Here is a 20,371-nt window from a genome sequence, read left to right on the forward strand (position 1 = left end):
AGCTTATTGTTCGGGTAATTACAACACGTTCTTTGAACCAATGTCAATTTTGCGGAAAAAAGTTGTCAAAAAAATTTTATATCCATTTCGTTTTTAATCGGATAAAAGACCATTTATCATTTTGGAAAATTGTTACATAAATACTGAGATTCACTTAGATCATCTGAAAATCAAAATTGTGATATTGAAATTCTTATACCAAACTAGTTGCATTTACATCAAGTTGAGGTGAAGTAAAATCATTGACTAACCTGCATTTAATTGTAAGCTCAATGCGGGAGCTTAAATTATCAGAAGAACCAGGCGGCATAGTAATCTGAAAAATGGACAAATAACAATTCGTTTTTTCATTTAAAAAACTTCTAAAAGGATTAACATAACCGACTAACGTCGGGCGAATTGCTCTCAAACGACGGGCGAGCGGTTGGCTTCGTCAGTACCTAGCCACTGTTTAGTGAGGTTAGCTCTAGCTTGATTGAAGGGGCCTGAGATTAGGGTAATAGACGATGACATCACGCCACATAACAGCCGCTGAAGTCCGGCGTCAACAAAAGAATTAAGGAGAGAGAGAGAGAGAGAGCGAGAGAGAGAGAGAGAGAGAGAGAGAGAGAGAGAGATTAAACGTGAGCGAGAAGGAGAAGGAAAGAAACGCCAGCCAACACAGAGAACAAGAGAGATAGCTAGGAATTTTTTCCATGATGAGATTCGACTCCACAACTTCAAATTTTCTAACCTTGTTAGTAACTAAATCATATAGAAAACTGAAAGTGCAAAATTCCAAAGAAAAGTTTCCACATTTCGCAGTGAAGAAAATGTCCAAAAACATTTTTTGTCTCCAGATTTTTGTCATGTAACCCATCTGCAAGACTTAAAAAACTTCGTTGGCCAGTAATGGTTGTTAATCTCAAGCCCTAAACAGTTTGACTGGCTCATAAATATCGATACACTTGGAACATAAAAATTTTTCAAAAATTTTTCAAATTAAAATTTATCAAAAAATCTAAAATTCGAGTCATTAAAATAATGATAACAATTACATTAAATCTAAAAACTAAGCAGCAGCTTAGTATCGAACCTCGAATGACGCTTCTTGGCTCCTGAGGCTGGAAAACCCTTAAAAACATGACAATTTCAAAAAAACGAAGATTGCCAAAAAATTTCAAAAAAATGCTATAACTCGTTACATATTAAAATCTTTGAAAACACTCCATTGCATCGAGAAACTAGACAATAACTTGTTATCAAACTCTAGATGATGTTCCTTGGCTCTTGAGGCTAGATAAACTTATAAAATGACAAAAATTGTCAAAAAACTTGAAAAAACTGCAAGTTTTATAAAAACAAATCGATAAAATTTGTGATAATAAAAAGTTGAAAACCATTCCATTACCACTAAAAACTATGGAGCCACATATTATCAAACCCTTAAGCAGGTTTTCTGAACCCTGAGGGCGAAAAATCTTGAATAATGACCATAAATGTTAAAAAAATTTAAAAAATGCTAATTTTCTCAAAAAAAAAATGCTAAAAATCGTGATGTTAAAATCTTGAAAAAATTTCATTACGTCTAGAAACTATACAGTAACCTATCATCAAACCCTAGATGAGGCTCCTTGGCTCTTGAGGCTGGATAAACTTAAAAACCGACAAAAATTTTCAAAAAACTTGAAAAAATTTTCAAGTTTTTTCAAAAGATTGCAAAAAATTTGCGAAGTTAAAATGTTGATACTATTCTATTACCACTAGAAACTGTGCGGTAACCTATTATCAAACCATAGAGTGGGTTCCGTGACATCTAGGGTTGATAAAACTCAAAAATTTGACAAAAGCTTTTTCAAAAATGACAAAAATTTTCAAAAAGCTTGAAAAAAACTGTGAAAATTTGTATAAATTTGCTTATTTTTAGCGAGCGGTTGTTCGTCAGTAACTAGCCATGGGGGGCTGCTGATGGTGGTGGTGGCAACAGTCGGGTGGGGGCAACAGCGCGGTGGGGGGGGGTGAGGGGGCAATAGTGGGGGAGGGGGGTTTCAACCTCTAAGAACCGCTCTTCACACCATAAATATACGTCTCCAAAACAATTTGAGCTGAAACAGAGCTGAAAGGCTCTAAGAGCACTTGATGCCCGCTGGGCGCTACCTGTTTATCCCGTTTTTGAGGACGAAAAGTCAAAAGCGTCAGACGAAAAATCGGTCAAGCGAAAAATCGCATAAAAAAAGACCGACAGGACTAATATAATTGCTACAAACTTCGTTTGAGAGCAATTAATTATGGTATTCTAAAATGATTTTTCTATCAACATAGCTTACCGATTAAAGCTGAAAAAACGTTGAGTACACGTTAGAGTTCAAAGATCAATTTAATTTACGCGTAATATAATGGAATCCACATTGTATGCACACGTTGCTATAAAAATTTAATGCCTCTTCCGCCAACGTCGAAAAACAACAAACATTTCCCGCTTCAGAAAAAAGTAACACAAATTGAATGAGATCAAACATATTCCGAAACGCTTCATTTCTGTAAATGCGCTGACAAAAACATTATACTGAATGGTGTCATATCAATGCTTACAGATCAAACTCTGATCGAAGTCTACATCATACGGACATCCGTTACTCGTTAAAACCAGCGCAACAGAATGAGGCTCGTGCCTCTGTTTTCACACAGCTAATTCCGATTTTTTTAAAATGAAAATTTAACGATTGTTTATATTTTGACATAACTTTAACCAATTGAAAAGTTTGCAAAAAACAAAGGTAGAACTGAACTACCATTGACATTGTTGCAAGTAATGTTTTAATTACCTTGGCCGAGAAGACAGCAGTTAAAGATAACATTATGAAACAGGTTATTCGGTAATATAATAAGAGACAGTCAATCAAATTTATACGAACAGAACAATCCCGCTTTCCTGATCAAATATAAAATGGGTGATCTGTGTCGGATATGTCGGCATTTTCTCTTGCGACATACAAAAAACTAAAAAAGAGCTTTTGCAAAATTTGTAAAGCAATCTTTGTATATTTATAATTGAACTTTTACAATATGCTAATAGCTAATTTACCATTAAAACAATTAAAACATAAACCGACTAGCGTGGAACAAATTGCTCTTAAATGGCAGGCGGAGGAATATAATGCAGTGGAGGCATTAGCCTAGACATTTTTATGGGAGGAAAAAATTCCGCCCGAGGAGGGTTTCGACCCCGCCACCTCCGGAGTAACACCCGCAAGCATTAACCCGTCAGCTATCACAGTCTGGCTTTCTCATCTTACAATCACTTTTGTTACAGCATCATCAGACATAACTTCTGAATCAGAGCAATTTAGGTCACACAAAAAGATATCAAGCTTTAAAACGTCAGTCGAGTGAAATCAAGAGCTTTTTGGAACAAATCGGTCAAGCTAAACCGGTCAAACCACCTAACGTCAGACAAATTTCTCTCAAATTACAGAGGGGGCGGCAGAACTGAATTCAGAGGGGCGGCAGCAGACAAAAAATCTTTTTAATGGGTGCAAAAAATCCGACTAGGAATCGAAGAATGTTCTAGAAACGGCCAAGAAAAATTTTCATGAACAAGACCAAGACGTTTACAATAATTGCTTCAGGCTTCGTTCGAGAGCAATTAATTATCTTTTTTGAGGGAGTGTTTAAGGTGTGTGGGCTTTTGAAGCTCTTAGAATTGACCTTCACAACATAGGAATTTAAATTTCCAGTTTAACAGTTTGGGTGAACCACAAATTTAAAGACTAGAGTACGGCTGTGAATGAACTGCTAAGTTTTTAATGCCGTTTACCAGTTTATCCTGTTTTTCAAGACAAAAGTCACAAATTCGATGGTCATGCGAAAAAACGGCCCGACGAAGACATAATATCGCTAAAAAATGGAATAAAAAGACGAGTACTAATATAATTTCAACAAACTTAGTGTGAGAGGAATTAAAAGCGGTTAATGTTCTTCCAATTTTCAACCGATTGATACCGTAATTAAGGAGTGTTTGATCAAACATCGGTTTGAAATATTTTGGGTTCATTGTTTTAAAATATTTTTTTGAGATTAAAACAAACTTCTGAAATGCCTCTGCTATTATTAAGGACACTGTAAAATATCTAGTTGTTGATACGAAGCAGAAATTTTAGTATCACTTAAATGAAAAAACTTTGAAACAAAAAGGTTGGATATAAATTCCTCGCCGTATTAATACAATTTTAGCGCCATTCTTTTATTACAGCCAGCAGAAAAAACAACGCTTGGTACGGTAGAAATTCTCTGATAGGTAAAGCTTCGGATTGAAATGTTCTCTGAAAAAGTCCGATCTTGTTTCTGATTAGACAAGCGCCAGGCGATAGCTAGAGCCACAGAAGATCAGAAATTCAGAACACTTTTCAATGCCACCAGAGCTTTAGAGTGACGTATTTACTCAATGAACGCATAGTTTCCATAAATTTAAACAGTTTATACAATATTTAAAATTGAAAAATTGTTGTTAATGTACAGTATATCTTTAAACAGAAGGATACTAAAACTAAATTGAGAGAATTTCAGCATTATAAGCATGTTGAAATGAGCAAAATGATAAAATTGCATATTATAAGTAGATTTGAATTGACCAGTAACCCCTGACTTTCAATGTATAAGAGCAAATAGTTATTCCAACAGTGTCTAATATCATGACTTCGGAGCTTCAACTGGTACAGCATTCTGTGCTTGTGGAAACATCTGCATATACTGGTTGTAAATATCCACTGGATTCAGACCACGAGACTTCATGTACAGCTTCACCTGGAAAAACATCATCAGATATTTGCGACAATTTTGGGACAATTTAGCATTAATTTGGGAGAAGCTGCATTAATTATCAATTGTAAGTTTTTTTGAAAGTTTTCTTGAAGCTGTTTAAAATATTGCATCGTGATCAGTTTCCACTACCGATTCATGATTCTGATTTTGGTAATCAACAAGGTTGTACAGCATTTTTTCAAATTTCACAAGGAGTCAATCAGCAGCGATATTTTGTTCATTTTTATAAACATTTTTTATAGAATGCACAAAAAGCACCCGTTGTTCTTAATTCGATCAGGTGGAAAACCAAAAACCAAATCAGTCCAACAAAAAAGAATTGCTGTCCTCTATCTTTAACCTATGATGAAAAACTGCAGCCAGCTCAGCAATGAACACAAATCAATTCTCTTAACCTGCTTAGGAATTTCCTTGAGCACCTTCTTTGCCAGGGTTTGTTGGCTTTGGGCCATTGATGAAGCGTCAAAGGTTGGTCCAGTAATTTCACGTAGAGGTACGAACTAAAACACAGTCGATTGTGTATTTAAAAGTATAATTCTATACGTAAGACTGTTTTTACATTTTTCATATCTCTTCGCCCACAAACACTATGACTGAGAAATGTACACAGCACTTATAATGCACCCCCATCATACACTAGATGGTTATTTCGTGGAGCCATAAATTTACGTAGAATAACTTTCAGGGTCAGAAATTTTTACCGAGAAGGCTTTTCGATATTCGATAGCTTCATAGAGTTGTAGTTTACAAGCGAAAATGATGAGGAATAAAATTCAGAACAAAAAATTTTTACAAATGTGATGTCCTGTAATCCATTGACTTTTGAATGTAAAGATGCCCTCAAAAAACCTTTACTTAGTTTGAAATCTCATTTGACCTGAACTCCCCAAGTCACGTTTGATTTAAGTCACTTGTGAACAAAAAATCATTGACATGAAAGAGCAAACAAGAGGCTCAGTTTTCACAATGTGCGTTTTCACAATGTTCCAACTCCACTCATCTACGTTTTGACTTAATTGTCAACCAAATGAGGAAGCGAAAAGAAAATATTAAAAATTCACAATAGGTTCGAAATCAATTGTGTTGGTTATCAAATTTACTCAAACAACCAAATGAGTGGCACCAATCAGAGGACCGATGAGACCTGACATTGAGACAACGCTACAAGAAAAACAAAACAAAAAACATCAATTATGGTCAAAACCCAACCTCAGAAGAACTTTTTGCAAAAATAGTTTTATATGAAATCTAAATTAAACAAAATAACTTGTAGATCTACGAGGCAGAAGCAACCTGTCCTTAATGAGACTGGTAAAAAGTCGACAGAAAAAAAGAACAGAAGTTCAAATAACCATCGAAAATTTTTAAACTAAATAAGTTCAAAAATAAACATAGCTGGCAGATTGCCAGAAAATAGCCGCAATAGATTCGTAGATCGGCAGTCTAAAAAAACATTAAAAAAGACAGACCAAAAAAAATCGTCTTTTCATTGAAGGCTGATCTGTTATATTTTGATTAAAAATCTGTATAAGTTATTGCTGCCTCTATTAGCTGATCTCAAATAACCTTCATTTAGAGTGACACACACCCATTTGACCTTATCTCTTCGAATTAAATTAAATAAAAGTCAATTTTAAAGTGAGGAAGTCATTTTTGAGAGTGAGGTAAGTCAAGTGTGACCAAAAATTTAATCACGCGCATGAACAAAAAAACTCGCTCCACTGAGAGCGAAAAATGACGTCACACATGCAATTCAGTTGAAATTGCATGAACGAATGAACAAAAAGTGGCTGTGACGTCATATGGTCGTAACAAAAATCATGACGACGAAATAAAAAAAAACCAAGAGAAGGCCAATAATAGCCCCAGCTATCGCTGTGCGGCTATTAATAACAAATATCAGCTGCCAGTTTAAAAAAATCACTAGAAAGACTCACAGGTAACTCCATCTGAAGCCCATGGGACGTGTCATTATTGAGACAAAGTAATAAGGCTAAATAACCACAAAAACAGACAAGACTCGAAAGTCACAAATAATTCACCAAAAACACAGTTTTAAAACCCATTAAAACCAGAAGCCATTAAACCATAGCTGTTAACTGAAAAAAAACAAATGTTCACTTTAGCCTCGTCTGAACAAAATTAAGGCCTGTTTTCAAAGGGGTTGTAATAAGACAACAGAAATAACAAATAAGGACCGGTTCAAAAAACTCACAAGCTTAACTAAAGTTATTAAATAAGTTCACCTATACCTCCAAAGAAAGCCATTTAGACCTGCTATCATCCAGAAATGTCATACAACTGAAAATAGGACATCCAATACAAGCGAAAATGAGAAATTCAATTAAAACTTGCGAGAGAAATGCCGAAGCCATTGAAACCGATAGATAGATTAAACCGGTTAAATATGTTGAAAGAAATGCTGTAACCTAGTGTCGTTTGCTTGTTTTGATCTTAATAAACCTGAAGATCTTTCACCAGTTTTTAACTTTTTTGGCATTGCAGAGATTCAAGTGCTATCGAAATAGCTCCACCACATCCAAAGCTCAGTAGTGAGCATTTGATGTAAACTCTAACAAAATGCCATGAATTGAGTATACAAGATTTATGGTTTTAGAATGTTGATAAATTACTCTTGTTTAGTACCAACCACTATGTTGCTAAAAGTGATTAATCTTCAACCTTTCTCATTCACAATTTTAATAATTCTCATTATTAACCATATAATTCCCTAATTAGTTACAAAAATTTCAAAATGAACAGGTTTAAAGTTGTTTGAGCGATGTACGCTCTATTAAATCAACTGTGATACAAACTATGTGCGTCCGCAATCATTCACATTCCAATTATTACAATGACCACGAGCAACGTTATGAAAGACAACAAGTTCTAAATTTGTATCAAATACACTATAAAGATCTTATCTAGTTATTGATATACTTGAGAGTGTTGATATGCTTCAAATAAGCTTCAGCAAGTTGGTAATTTTCAGAAATGCATGACATTAAATTCAAATGCGACCAATTTCAACGTTTCGAAGTAGTCCATCTACCATTGTATGATTTTTCCTAACAGTAGTAAAAAGAACTGACTAGAGGAACCACGGGGGGGGGGGGGACGGACAATTTTTGCAACGCGATTTAATACATGTGGAATAGGTCAATGACCTAAAAGGAGGCAATGATTCATTACCAAAATTGTCCCCCCTGTTTTTTTCGCCGAAACGCAATTTTTGAAATTTTTTTTGCCCCCATATAAGGGGGGGGGGGACAAAAACTTGGTAAAAAAAACGTAAAGAAAGTTTCAAGCAGGAGGTGGTTTTGATCTGGGTTATGGGCCCAGCGCGCTTCCACTGCGCCATCCTGCTACAATATGTACATACATACAAACCATACACACATACACAATACATTCATATATACATACATACATATACAAAACATACATACATACATACAAAATACATACATACATACATACATACATACATATTGATAAAAAAAAACCCCAGAGTTGTACAAGACAACAAGTTTTCACCTAAGTATGTACACAATTATGGTCATAATCACTTATGTCCATAAATGCATACATAAATTGATACAAACAACAGTAAAACAACTAACCTGTTAGTAGATGTATAAAATCATTAATGATATATTACGTGGAGAGAAGAGTCATCGGATCATGCCCAAACATGTTCAGAGTCACGACACTTCCCAAAATAAATTGACCAATCGCAGTGCTGGATTTCTTATTCGAGTTAACAACCAATCAGAATTGAGAGATTTATAAACAGAAATTCAAAACGCACACGTTTAGTAAACAGTAAATAATGAACACAATAGGAACAAAAGACATCAAGCTCATTCATGAAAAAGTTTTATCACTGAGAGGTAACATAATTTATACGCACATATCTTATCGACAGTTATATTTCGTAGCTGCTTGTTCTTTATTAGATCCAGAAGTTGACGGAGAAATAGCACTTAAACTTAGACCCTATGGTGGTTTCATTGGAATTGATAATTCAAGACTAGATCCTTTACTGAAACGAAGCAAAGTTTTACGACTTCACGCTGCATTGCATGACGCCGCTGGATTTATAAAAGATTGCAGAAACAAAGGCCCTGGATATGTTTACGCTTTCCGTTACTCGCCAGTAAACAATTGTCTTTTTGGACACTTGACAGGAATATTATTCATTCTATCAGTGAAAATTTTTCATTCACATTTATTTCGTGAATTGGAATGCTAGAAAATTTTGGCAGCAAAACCGCAAATATAATTGTCCTCGATCTCGAAGGTTTCAAACTCAAGTCACTTGGATTCATTATAAAAGAACTCAGTTTGTGTTCCAGTTACAACGATACAATATTTTTCAAACCCCCACTTAAATTCACCGAATTACCCGCACACGGTAGACAAACTGTTATTTGGTTGACCAACAACCTACACGGTCTTGATTGGGACGAAGATGATATACCTTACTCTGATTTGAAAACAATCTGTCTGAGTTTCAGTTTCCGATTCACCCGGAAAAATTTTTTTGCCAAAGACATTGAAAAGTGTGCGCTCCTCACTAAGCTTTTACAAAAAACTGTTTATAATCTGGAGGATCTAAATTGTCCCCGAATCTCAGATATAATATCAGAAGCACAAGTACCCCCCCCCCCCCCTGTTATCTTCATTCAAATTTTTGTTCAACAAAAAATCAATTATCAAATCACTGCGCGGAACGTAAAGCAAGAATATTTTCACAGTGGACACAAAGTGATGCACAGAGAAGACACGGCAACTTTAACAACCTATCTGTCAGACAACTTGAAGATATTTACTTGCTTGACCCCACTTGACGATCAACCTATAGTAATATTCAACAGAGTTCAGGATCCCTCTCCACCAATACAGAATAATTTCTCAAGTGATCAACAGAACCGAGCGAACTATCTCAACAATAAGCCGAACACTGCACAACAACCTCGTTACACTTCGCTTTACAGCACGGCAGCAAAACGTTATTTTGCGACTATTACTCTTTCCCCCGACGAGCTAGACAGCTTCAGAGCTTTCCTTCCCGTGATAGAGAATTTCTATCACTTCCAATTGTACGTAAAAAATAAGCAGAGAGCTCGAGAACATCGGAATCAGTTCAATTATGGCTATGATCAAAACAAACCAGAAGCCTATGGAGTCCCCCAAAGAGCAGCGAATCCCACGTTGGAAGCAATGGGCGGACAAAAAAAGTTCCTCAATTTAGATTGAAAAAAACACCACCAGAACGTGAGCTATCACTTAATGAGATGCCGAATGAGTTGCGGCTATATGTCTTGGAGCACCCCGAAGTTGAAAAAGTCTTCAATCAACCATCGTTCAATGAAAATGACTAATCAACTGTTTGTTATAAACTAGAGATAAAAAGTCATATTAAAGGTTTCAATTTATTTGAGTTCTGGTACATGAAACAGTTGCCCAGTGAATAATTCAAAAATCAAACATTTTATATCATTCTTGTTTCAATTCACTATTCAATTAATAAATTTTCTCCAATGAATCAAAGAGACGAGGCTGACGCCGGTATCAGTAATTTAGTCTTCGATGTAAACAACAAGGAGAGGCCCCCATGGCGTTGTTGTTCAAACTCAACAGTGCCAAGGTCCGAAGTAATAGTTTTTGTTCAAGTTAGTATCATTGTGTTAATGATCATTCTGTGCTTCTCCATGCTCTTTCTACTATCAGAAAGCTGTGAAGAGAAATCAGTTTGGATTGCTCTCTTATCAAGTCTAGTTGGTTACATATTACCTAATCCCAAACTATGAACAGAGTTATTCTTACACATGACAGGGTATTCATGTCAATTGTAGGACCAAGTGGTTGTGGTAAAACAGAACTCTTGTTTCGAATGCTAAAAGGTTCGACATTTTATCCACGTTTTGAAAAAATTTATTATTTTTACAAAGAGTTCCAACCACTTTTCAAAGATATGCAACGAGTTATACCAGGGATTGAGTTTCTAAAATACTCAGGCTTTGATATAACAAAAAAACTATCGCATTGTCTGCTTATCTATGACGATTCATGTGAAGAAATCTTCAACGATAAAGAATTTGTAAAAATAGCTAACTCAGGACGTCATCGCAAATTACATGTTATATACGTCAAGCATAATTTGTTCAATCAAAGCAAATGGTCCAGAACCATTGATCTGAATACAACACACATAATATTATTCAAGTCGCTTCGTGACATTCAACAAATTGAATATCTTGGAAAACAGTTGAATTGTCTCCAATCGATAAAAGAAGCATACAAGCTAGCAACTACGGAGCCCTTTGGACATTTGATAATTGATCTCGACCCAAAAACCAGCCAGGGTTTACGTTTTTCATCGCAACTTATTGGACCGGATCCTTCTATTTTTTACATTTCGTCCCCTGAAGCAGTCATTACAGCAATTACAAATGAAAAAGAAACATTTGCTTATGCTCAAGCAATGGGCAAATAACAGGAATCAGAACACAGCTCAAATAAAAACCTTACATCAGGGCGATTTCATTTGGTTTTTGAGTGACTGTGTGATGAACGTACTCTCTGGAGTTGTACCAATTAACAAAGTAGAATTAAAAAAATCGAGAAACCACTACGTAAACTTGCAGACAGGCGAGTTGAAAAAGTGAGCAGATTCTTCAATCCGTGAGCGAAATGCTCACTGAAGAGTTTGTGCTAATTCCTCGCCAAATGTATGCGAATGAACAACCCCAAATAACTCAACTTCTCAACAAAAAAAATGTCCGAGAGAAAGCAAAACAAATATCACTGTTGCAGAGAAGCAAGTCTCCACCAGCACCCTCTACCCTGCAAAAAGACACGCAGCAGCAGACAGATATTATTTTGGAGACTGTCAAAGATGAATTGAATGAGACTAGAGATGAGAAAATTGATAAAGTTTCAACTGAAATCAGGGAGCGAGTTTTGAGAGATATTAAACACCTTGACAGAAAAAAAATTGAAAAAGCGAGCATATTTTTGGAAAAATAGAAGAGTCAGAATCTCTATCGTTGGATCAAACATCAAGACTAATGGTTAATAATTCAGGCACGGGAATTCTTGTCGCAGATTTTTTTTACGATCTACAACAGACAACATCGAAGCTTTCACTCGAATATTACAAAGTCCTGACCTTTCTAGATATCAGTTCACAATTAACTTGCAATACATACGCAAAAAAATTTCTTGCCTTATAACTAAACGAAAAGTTAGTTGTTTGAGGATGAACCCGAAAACGAAGAATCAGGAGTCTCGAGAACAGGAGAATCAAAGGCTTCTGGCGACGATGAAGGAAGCTTTGAAGAAGCAAAAGACGAAATCCAACCGTCTAGCTCGTGGGCAAATTACTTCCTCTCACGTTAAACAATTAAACCAATTATACACAAAAGGTAGTGCAGCTTTTGGTAGCATTAATAACTTGAGGAAAGCGAGCTGTTTACCAAAATCAAAACTTATTCAATACCTTCAGTCGAAAGCCACATACATAAAAAAATACAAACAACTCAAAAAAACTTTTCCGAGACTGAAAGTTGTTGCATACGGAATAAACGAAAATCTGGTCTGTCGATGTGGCGTATATGGACAAAGTTGTGCAACACAACAATGGAGTCAAATATTTACTGGTGGCTGTTGATGTTATATTGCGATACCTACGAGTGCAACCAATGAAAGCTTTACATGCAAAAGATGCTGTTGAAGCGTCCAAAAAAATGATAAAGCAGAAAAAACCAGAAAGGGTTTGGACAGACAAGGGATCCGAGTTTAAAGCTGAATTCAAAACGTTTTGTGAAAAGAAGGAGATTCATTTATATACAACCGAAAACAAAACCAAGTCGGCATTTGCTGAGAGGAATATTCGATCGCTCAAAAATATCATTCACAAATACTTGGAGGAAAATTGGACTTGGACTTATATTAAGGAATTGCCACAGTTTGTAAATACTATAAACAGTTGTGTTAATCGTGTTACCCAACTTGCACCTCATAAAACTTTCAAAAAACATGAACCGTTTCTAATATCCCTAGCAATTAGCACAAAAAAATACAAGCCGAAATACGAAGAAGGAGACCTGGTTCGGATTGCAAAGCCAGACGAAATATTTAGGAAAGGTTATAAACAAAATTATACAGACGAAGTCTTCACAGTATTCAAGGTTGCCACCCTCAGTCCACCCACATACAACCTTATAGATGCCAACAACGTTATAATTGAAGGCAAATTTTATGAACCAGAATTAGTCCAAGTGAACGTCCTTCCTTTCGAAGACAAAACATGAGTATTCATAAAGAATTTACAATTGATTTGATATCAAATGCATCAATGGGAATTTTTACCAATAATACCATGGCCAAGTTTCGAAACCAATTAGCCCAACCATTACAGTTAGATGGAGATTGGCAAGTTGCCCTTGCTTAATATCATTTCCATCAAACATCAACAACAAACAACAATTTGATGCTTCAAATAACCGCACCGGACAACTTCGAAGAATTCGCAAAGGTATATACAACAGTTCAGAAGAGCTTCTGGAAGAAATTTTTCGAATCGCTCAATTGAAACAGTTTGATTATAGTTTTGACACTGTAACTCAAAAGTTAGTTTTGAAATTTGGGCCTAACGAAGGTTTGTCATTTGAAAACGAAGAGGTCCCCAGTATTCTTAGTTTTAAAGGAACAAAGGATATTTCGAATCATGGTTTTATTCATATTGGTTACAAGTCGGAAAATGTGGGCAACTCTTTGAACTGACATGTTGGAGATTTTCCAGTTGATATCACTTGTGGATCACAGTTAATATTTGTGTACATTGATATAATTGAACATCAGAACGTTGGTGATGTAAGAACTCCGGTAATAAGAATCATTGAGTCTGAAAGGCGTTTGAGAAACGGTAGCATAAACACAGTAACACCAATACACCACAAGTCCTACACAAATTTAGATTACAAGCCAATATTGTCAAACAATATTCAGAACATCCAGGTAGGGTTGAGAAACGAACCGGAAAAGTTAAAGTCAGTTTAAAATTTCAAAAAAATATTTGATATGGAGGCATATTACAGCAATCAAGCATCTCAATCAATGCCGCATTTTTCCGGACACTACAGACAAAGAGGCAGCGGTTCAAACAAGCACTGAAAAATACAGTAGCCAAAACAGCTCGCAAACAAATAGGTGGATCTCTTCAATCACGTATTGCAGCAGGTCGAAAAAAAATTAGACGAAAAAGACAACAATACACGAGACCCAACCAAAAACGGAAAATATCAACGAGAAGAATCATTTCTCCAAAACCCCTTCCGAAAAGGAGTTGTCTGGATTTTTTTCTCGCGAGTGAAAAATGCAAACTAACATTGTAATACCATCTGAAGCACCTCACAGTTCTTTAGAATTATTTGAAAAACCACCTTTGCTGGTAACATATGATCAATCATTCGAGCATAAAACAGGACCGCTTTATTCGCCTTCAGGATCATCATTGGAATTTGAAGTTGTTGGTGATCGCAACAATTTTATTGACTTGCAAAAAATGTACCTGGAGATCAAGTGTCGAATACTTCAAACAGATGGAACGGATTTGCGCCACACAGCTGGTGACGCTAATGCCAATGATCTTCCATATTTTGCTAATAATATCCTTCATTCACTTTTCTCCGACTGTACTGTTTCTGCAAATGGTATCAAAATTTCAACAGCTAATGGACACTATGCACAGAAAACTTTCATAGAAACTGAATTCTCTCACGGGACAGACGCAAAGAAAACTTGGCTTAAATGTCAGGTTTACGAGTATGAGGAAAACCCCGGCACTATTCCAGCAGCAATATCAGATATAAGAAAAAGAACAGTGCGACAATCCGCACGTATAACATTATATGGAAAGTTGGCGGTTGAATTCTTTTCATGTGAGAAACATTTGGTTAGTAGAGTTACGTTACGCATTTCAATGAGAAGATCTCAAGATGACTTTGCCGTCATCAGCGAAGACGCAGCGAAACACTACAAGGTTAAAATAGATTAGTTAAATTATTTATCAGGAAGATGACGGTGTCAGATAATGTTGTAGGTGCAATTGAAAAGACATAGTTGAAAACTCCGGCAATTTATCGATACAATGAAGTCATTACCAAAACATTCTTGGCTACGACAGGCCAACAAAGCTGGAAATATGAGGACATTTTCACTAAAGAGCCAATCAGAAGAGTCATTATTGCATTATGCGTTGGTACAGCATTCATTGGTACCAACACCGCTAATCAATTCCATTATCAAAAATTTGGTTTAAGAGAGATAACCATTTATCGAAATGATTTTGCAACGCCTGGAACTCCAATGTCAACAACTGATAACAAGAGGTTGAACTACAATTCAATGAGTGCATTAGCTTATATAGAAAATGGCCCCGGAATACCTCTGAGTGAGTTCGCAAACCATTATATAATGGTATTTGATCTTACCAGCACTCAAGAGGCAACTCATGACTTTATTCATCCAGAGCTCACAAATTCATCATTGTCTATCGAACTAAACTTCGATGCAGCGTTAGCTCATAACAATGAAAATTTTTTTCTTGGAGAAAAAGCATCTACGATCTACATTGACTCGGCAAGAAACGCATCTAAAAACGCTCTTCCCATGATAACATACTAATGGCCGAAGACCAAATTCATCTTCAAGTGAAAAAGTGTAAACACCTCAAAATCAAATTTAGAGGGGTTTATGCCGCTAATAATTATCCTCTGAACTTGCAAACCAACACTTTTATTATTGTTAATGCATCACGATCCAACTCTATTGAAACCCACTGGGTAGTGCTAGCTAAACGATATGCATACCCAATAATATATTTTGCAGATCCATTGGCTCTACCCTTGACTACATACAAGGATATTTTCAACCGTTTACAACAGTGTGAAGACTTGGAGATAATGATGGATATCATGGAACATAGAAGAGACATTCAGTCTCCATTGCAATCCTCAGACTCCCAGGTTTGTGGTTTATTTTGCATATATATTGTTCATTATTTTTAATAGTGAGAAATTTCCATTTATACCTGATGTAAATGAATTAGAGTTGCTAGCTTTTTTAAAACATATGAAGTAAAACTCAATTTAATTTTCAAAGAACAAAACTTTTTTAATATCAATTTTTACAAAATTGAAAGGTTATGCAAGAGTTTGAGGTTTCTCGCACGAAAAAGCCGTGTCCACTAAGCAGAATATCCATAATCTGATAAAGAATTGAGGAGTGTTCACCTAGCATAAGCTGACAAAATAGTTTAATAATTACATCAGGGACTGTAGAAGAACATTTGTTGGCCGTCGAAGTACTAATAGATTTTGCAGCTGCCTCACTCAAGGGTGCTGGAAGTTGTTTCTGGTTCTTGGTGACTGAAGAAGTTGATTTTGAAAGGTATTCAACAGCAACATGTAGTCGTGAAATTATTGTACCACGTTTGACAAAGTCTTTTTGCGTAGGCTGAATAAGTAATTTGAAACAGTTAACGAGACACGGTATCACCGCAGGTACATAAAGAGAATCAAATATATTATCATCCTGCGAACCAAACTCATACATAACATGATAAGAATTGGAGCCAAAAGTACAACCTTCGATAACTGTTGCAGATGAATGATAACCATACGCGTAATTTTCAATTATTGTGTTTTCAAGTTTTGGTTCCGTCTCACAAATATTATACTTGAAACGTTTTTGGAATTTCTTGAAATATTCAGGACTGTTTCCATACATTGCCTCAACCATACCGAACAAAAAAGAAAAAGCTAATGCACTAATTATGAATGCATAAACAATGACAGGAAGCAAATTCAAAGGGTATAATAGAAACTATTCCGAATCCTCATTGACTTTTACGGATGTTTTTGGTATCTTCTTTTGGCGCTGAGCCAATATTTTGCTGGCACGTTTTGCTGGACGCTTCGAGTCATCAAGCATTTGTTCTAGTTTTTCTATGTTTTGACACAGCAACCGAAACTCTCGCGCCGATAGTGTAATTTTTTGATTGAAATCCCAATCGACTTGTTCACTATCACGTTTGAACAATTTCAAGGATAAATAGGTGCAAGTGGTATGATAAGTCTTAACAGCAGCCCTAACAAGCCGTTTTTCATTGAGCGACAGATCCAAATGATAGTCGCTGTACTCAGCATCTTTAGATAGAACATTTCCCATTTTAGACAAAAAAGCAGAACTGACTCCAATTATTGGAATTAAACAAATGATCATAACATTATCTAGGTCTAATGGATTGTAAACAATTTAGAAACCCACGCCTGTCTGTCTAGACAAGTTTGCTAAGCAAACAAAACTTCCCCGAAAAAGACGCCAGGAATTCTTGCAAACAAATCTTTGGTTCCCCTTGAATTTTCAGTTATTACTAGCAAAATGGTCTTTCACAAAAGTTTTCAATATAGAAGACCAAAAAAAATCTCTCCAGAAACCAGAATGATTCAATGTCATAATTGTCCAAGAGAGTTCAATACATTCCAATCCCTAATGCAGCATCGTCGTGCAAAACATTACAGACCACAGAATAGGAAAACAAATTCCAGATCTCGACCGTTTCCGAAAATACCAAACCTCAATTCTTTTTCTTTAACAATGGATAAATTGGCTCGCCTCATGGAAGCTGTACTTTTCATTTCTAAAGAGTGTCCGACTCAAGAATAGATATTTTTTATTAGGATGTGGTTATTTCTATTTATAGATATGATGTCATCATGACGTTAGGCTTCGGAATAAAACAAACAAACATTTTAGAGTAGAATTCCATTATAAATCTCCTACTCTAATCATACTGTTACTTTGTTCATAGTTTTATTACAATTAAAATCAGTGGCTCTCCATAACTACTAATTTTTACACGAACACTCATTTCGTCGATAGCCATCAGTTCCTTCAATTTATTCCTGAATTTACTTTTCAAAATTGTTGAAAAGAATGGCCACAGATTATATGGAAATTTAAAAAACTAATGACTGCCAGACACGAACTTTAGTTCGCATGTGTCACAATTACAAAAATATTGCACTGGTTAAGGAAACTTTTGATGATAAAACTGGATTATGGCGCAGTGAAAACAGCTTTATGTTACCGATCAACTTTATTGAACCTAATAGCGACCATACAAAACAACACGATATTTTCCAGCTCACCAGATTTCCAGAAAAAAACTCGGTGTTAGCTGAATCACCCTATTCGCCACGATACTATGGATGCATTACACCTATCAAATTGAAAAGGAGAACAGACGTGAAAACCTTATCCAAGCGAACCCGAAAATTGTTTGCCGATTATGACAATGATTGCATTGAAATTTGGGAAAATCAGCTCGGGCAGTTAGAAGAAGTGGAGCAAATATCAGAATTCTGGGCTTTTGACCAATCACAGCCGGATCCTGAAACAATTAAAACTCCCGAAAAACAACTTCCTTTACTTTCGAACAAATTTTCGGATGATCTAGACCTTGATGAAACCCTCCTTCAAGTCTTTGTTATGCACCTGCGAAGAAACTTAAACTTTCTCAATTTTAAACTCAGTTGTGTTTCGTTGTACATTTGAGTCTTTAAATATCTTGATTTACAGATATTTTAATCGTTTTCCTCATTGATCATGATTGAACACGATTTTTCGAAGTACTAGGAGATTGCAAGCTCAGAGTCAATAAGCATAGGATCAGGCGATAATTTCCTTTTATCTACCTATTAAAAAATAAACAATCTAGCGCACAACTGTTTCAGGCCCAAGGTGTACAAATAAAAGTGAGAAAAAATGTAGGGTTGGCAAACATAAAGAGTAACTTTGCCCCTGAGATCTCCCCATCTGAAACAGTAAGTTAAGAGATATCATATAATGAGCAAACACAAGACTAGTTGGTTATTTATTTTACAGTCTTCAAGGCTTCCTGATATTTGCTTAACGCGAACCTAACCTTAGTAAGCAAAACTTACGACCCGCAACCCACAGAACTTAATAAAAAGGATATCGCACAGTGGACAAATATAAAATTGGGTTGAATGTTTACCTAACAGTTCGCTGTTCTGCATAATGTTTGCACACAAAAAGCCGCTTTTTCTATCAGTAAACAAATGAAAAGAGCGATTTGATTGGTTTACGGAAACCTGTAATCGTTTGTCCCCCAGGGTAAAATATTTTTAATTTGCTTTTTGCCTTCACCTTGAAACCACCTGGATGTACCTTTAATTTCTTCAACATTGCCTTCAATAAAAAAAAATTTTACAAAAACAAAACTGTCAATCAAGTCAAGCCTTTGAGTCCATTCTCAATTGATACAAGTGTTCATAAAAAAATGAGTTTCGAGAAGTGTTCCATTTGCAATAAAATTCTCTCCGATAAACGCAGCCTCCGACGACACAATCAAACTGTTCACAAACAATATGCACAAAACAATTCCTTCGTTTGCGATGAATGCGGATTCGCAAAAACCAAAGTACTGGAAATGGAAAATCACATGAGAAAAGAACACCTTTCAGTCGATCCCCGCTATTGCTTGTACTCTAACAAATTCTTTGTTGGCGACGCGGCTTACATGGAACACATGAACAAGATTCATGGTCTACCAGTGTGGAATGCCGATGCAGAAAAAGACAACGAAGCGGGAATTTCGGCAACCGAGCAAGCATTCGGCGGTGTACTCAAAACCTACGATATTCCGGTAGGATCCCATGAAGTCGACCTGCTCAGGTTCATACGCAGTAAACAGCAAGAAATCGACAACATCATTCAGCTGAACACTCAGGCTCAGCCGCAAAAAGTTCAATTTACTGAAACTATAGAGCTCAGAAAACCTGTGAAATCAGAACTCTCCAGCAGCCAAGATGAACGCTTGACGATCTATGCAAATTCCAAAATGCAACGCGTTGATTTTGCCGGAATGACCAACGAATGTTTCACAGAAAAGACCGAGCAAATGTTGCTTGCACTTAACAATTTTTCTTCGCACGGAAGCGGCTGGTCAATCCATCAAATCAATAACATTGAAATTCGACTAGTGAAAGTCAAGCCCATCAATGCTTCCTCCTACTTAGCGTTGCCAACTGAACTCGCACGAAGTAGATTTCTGCTGAATATTCGAAACCAACAAGATGAGAGATGCTTCCTTTATTGCTTTACTGCGCAATATCATAACTTGTTTGGACCCGCCCTGACAACTTCCCATGACTCATGGAGACAACGATAAAACCCAAATTTGTATGACGCCAGCAACCCTTCCACAAAACAACCAAAAGGAGAATTTGCAATGCCGATGGGACTCAACCAAATGAATCGCTTTGAGGATCTCAACAATGTTCGCGTCAACGTCTTCATGTGAGTTTCCTTTTCATTTCTTGAAATTAACCATTCCAAAAAATCCCTCCTGTTGTGACCTTTAAAAAGTTAAACCATAAAACAAAAGGCGAAAACTTTAGTTGACTTTTTGTAGGCATCACGACAAAAAACTGATCCCCTTTCGTATCTCTAATAAGAAACAGTTGGAGTTCAA

At 36.1% G+C, this 20,371-nt stretch overlaps 2 protein-coding genes across 4 annotated transcripts in view; both read right to left on the minus strand.

Moving 5' to 3' along the window:
* LOC142344666 (copine-3-like) overlaps window positions 1–20,371 on the minus strand; it is a 125,573-nt gene that overhangs the window by 67,404 nt on the left and 37,798 nt on the right. The window contains exon 2 of the mRNA XM_075396502.1: window positions 252–316. Coding sequence (XP_075252617.1) covers window positions 252–310 — 59 coding nt within the window. The 5' untranslated portion in view covers window positions 311–316. The remainder of the gene's footprint in view (window positions 1–251; window positions 317–20,371) is intronic.
* Window positions 4,512–20,371, minus strand: part of LOC142344667 (copine-3-like) — a 114,720-nt gene continuing 98,860 nt past the window's right edge. For all 3 annotated transcript variants that reach the window (XM_075396505.1, XM_075396506.1, XM_075396504.1), the window contains 2 exons: window positions 5,196–5,300; window positions 4,512–4,782 (listed from right to left, as the gene is read on the minus strand). In XM_075396505.1, coding sequence (XP_075252620.1) covers window positions 4,669–4,782; window positions 5,196–5,300 — 219 coding nt within the window. In that variant the 3' untranslated portion in view covers window positions 4,512–4,668. The remainder of the gene's footprint in view (window positions 4,783–5,195; window positions 5,301–20,371) is intronic.

This window comes from Convolutriloba macropyga, chromosome 8 (genome assembly GCF_964194025.1).
Source record: "Convolutriloba macropyga chromosome 8, txConMacr16.3, whole genome shotgun sequence".
In the NCBI taxonomy this organism is placed as follows: Eukaryota; Metazoa; Xenacoelomorpha; order Acoela; family Convolutidae; genus Convolutriloba; species Convolutriloba macropyga.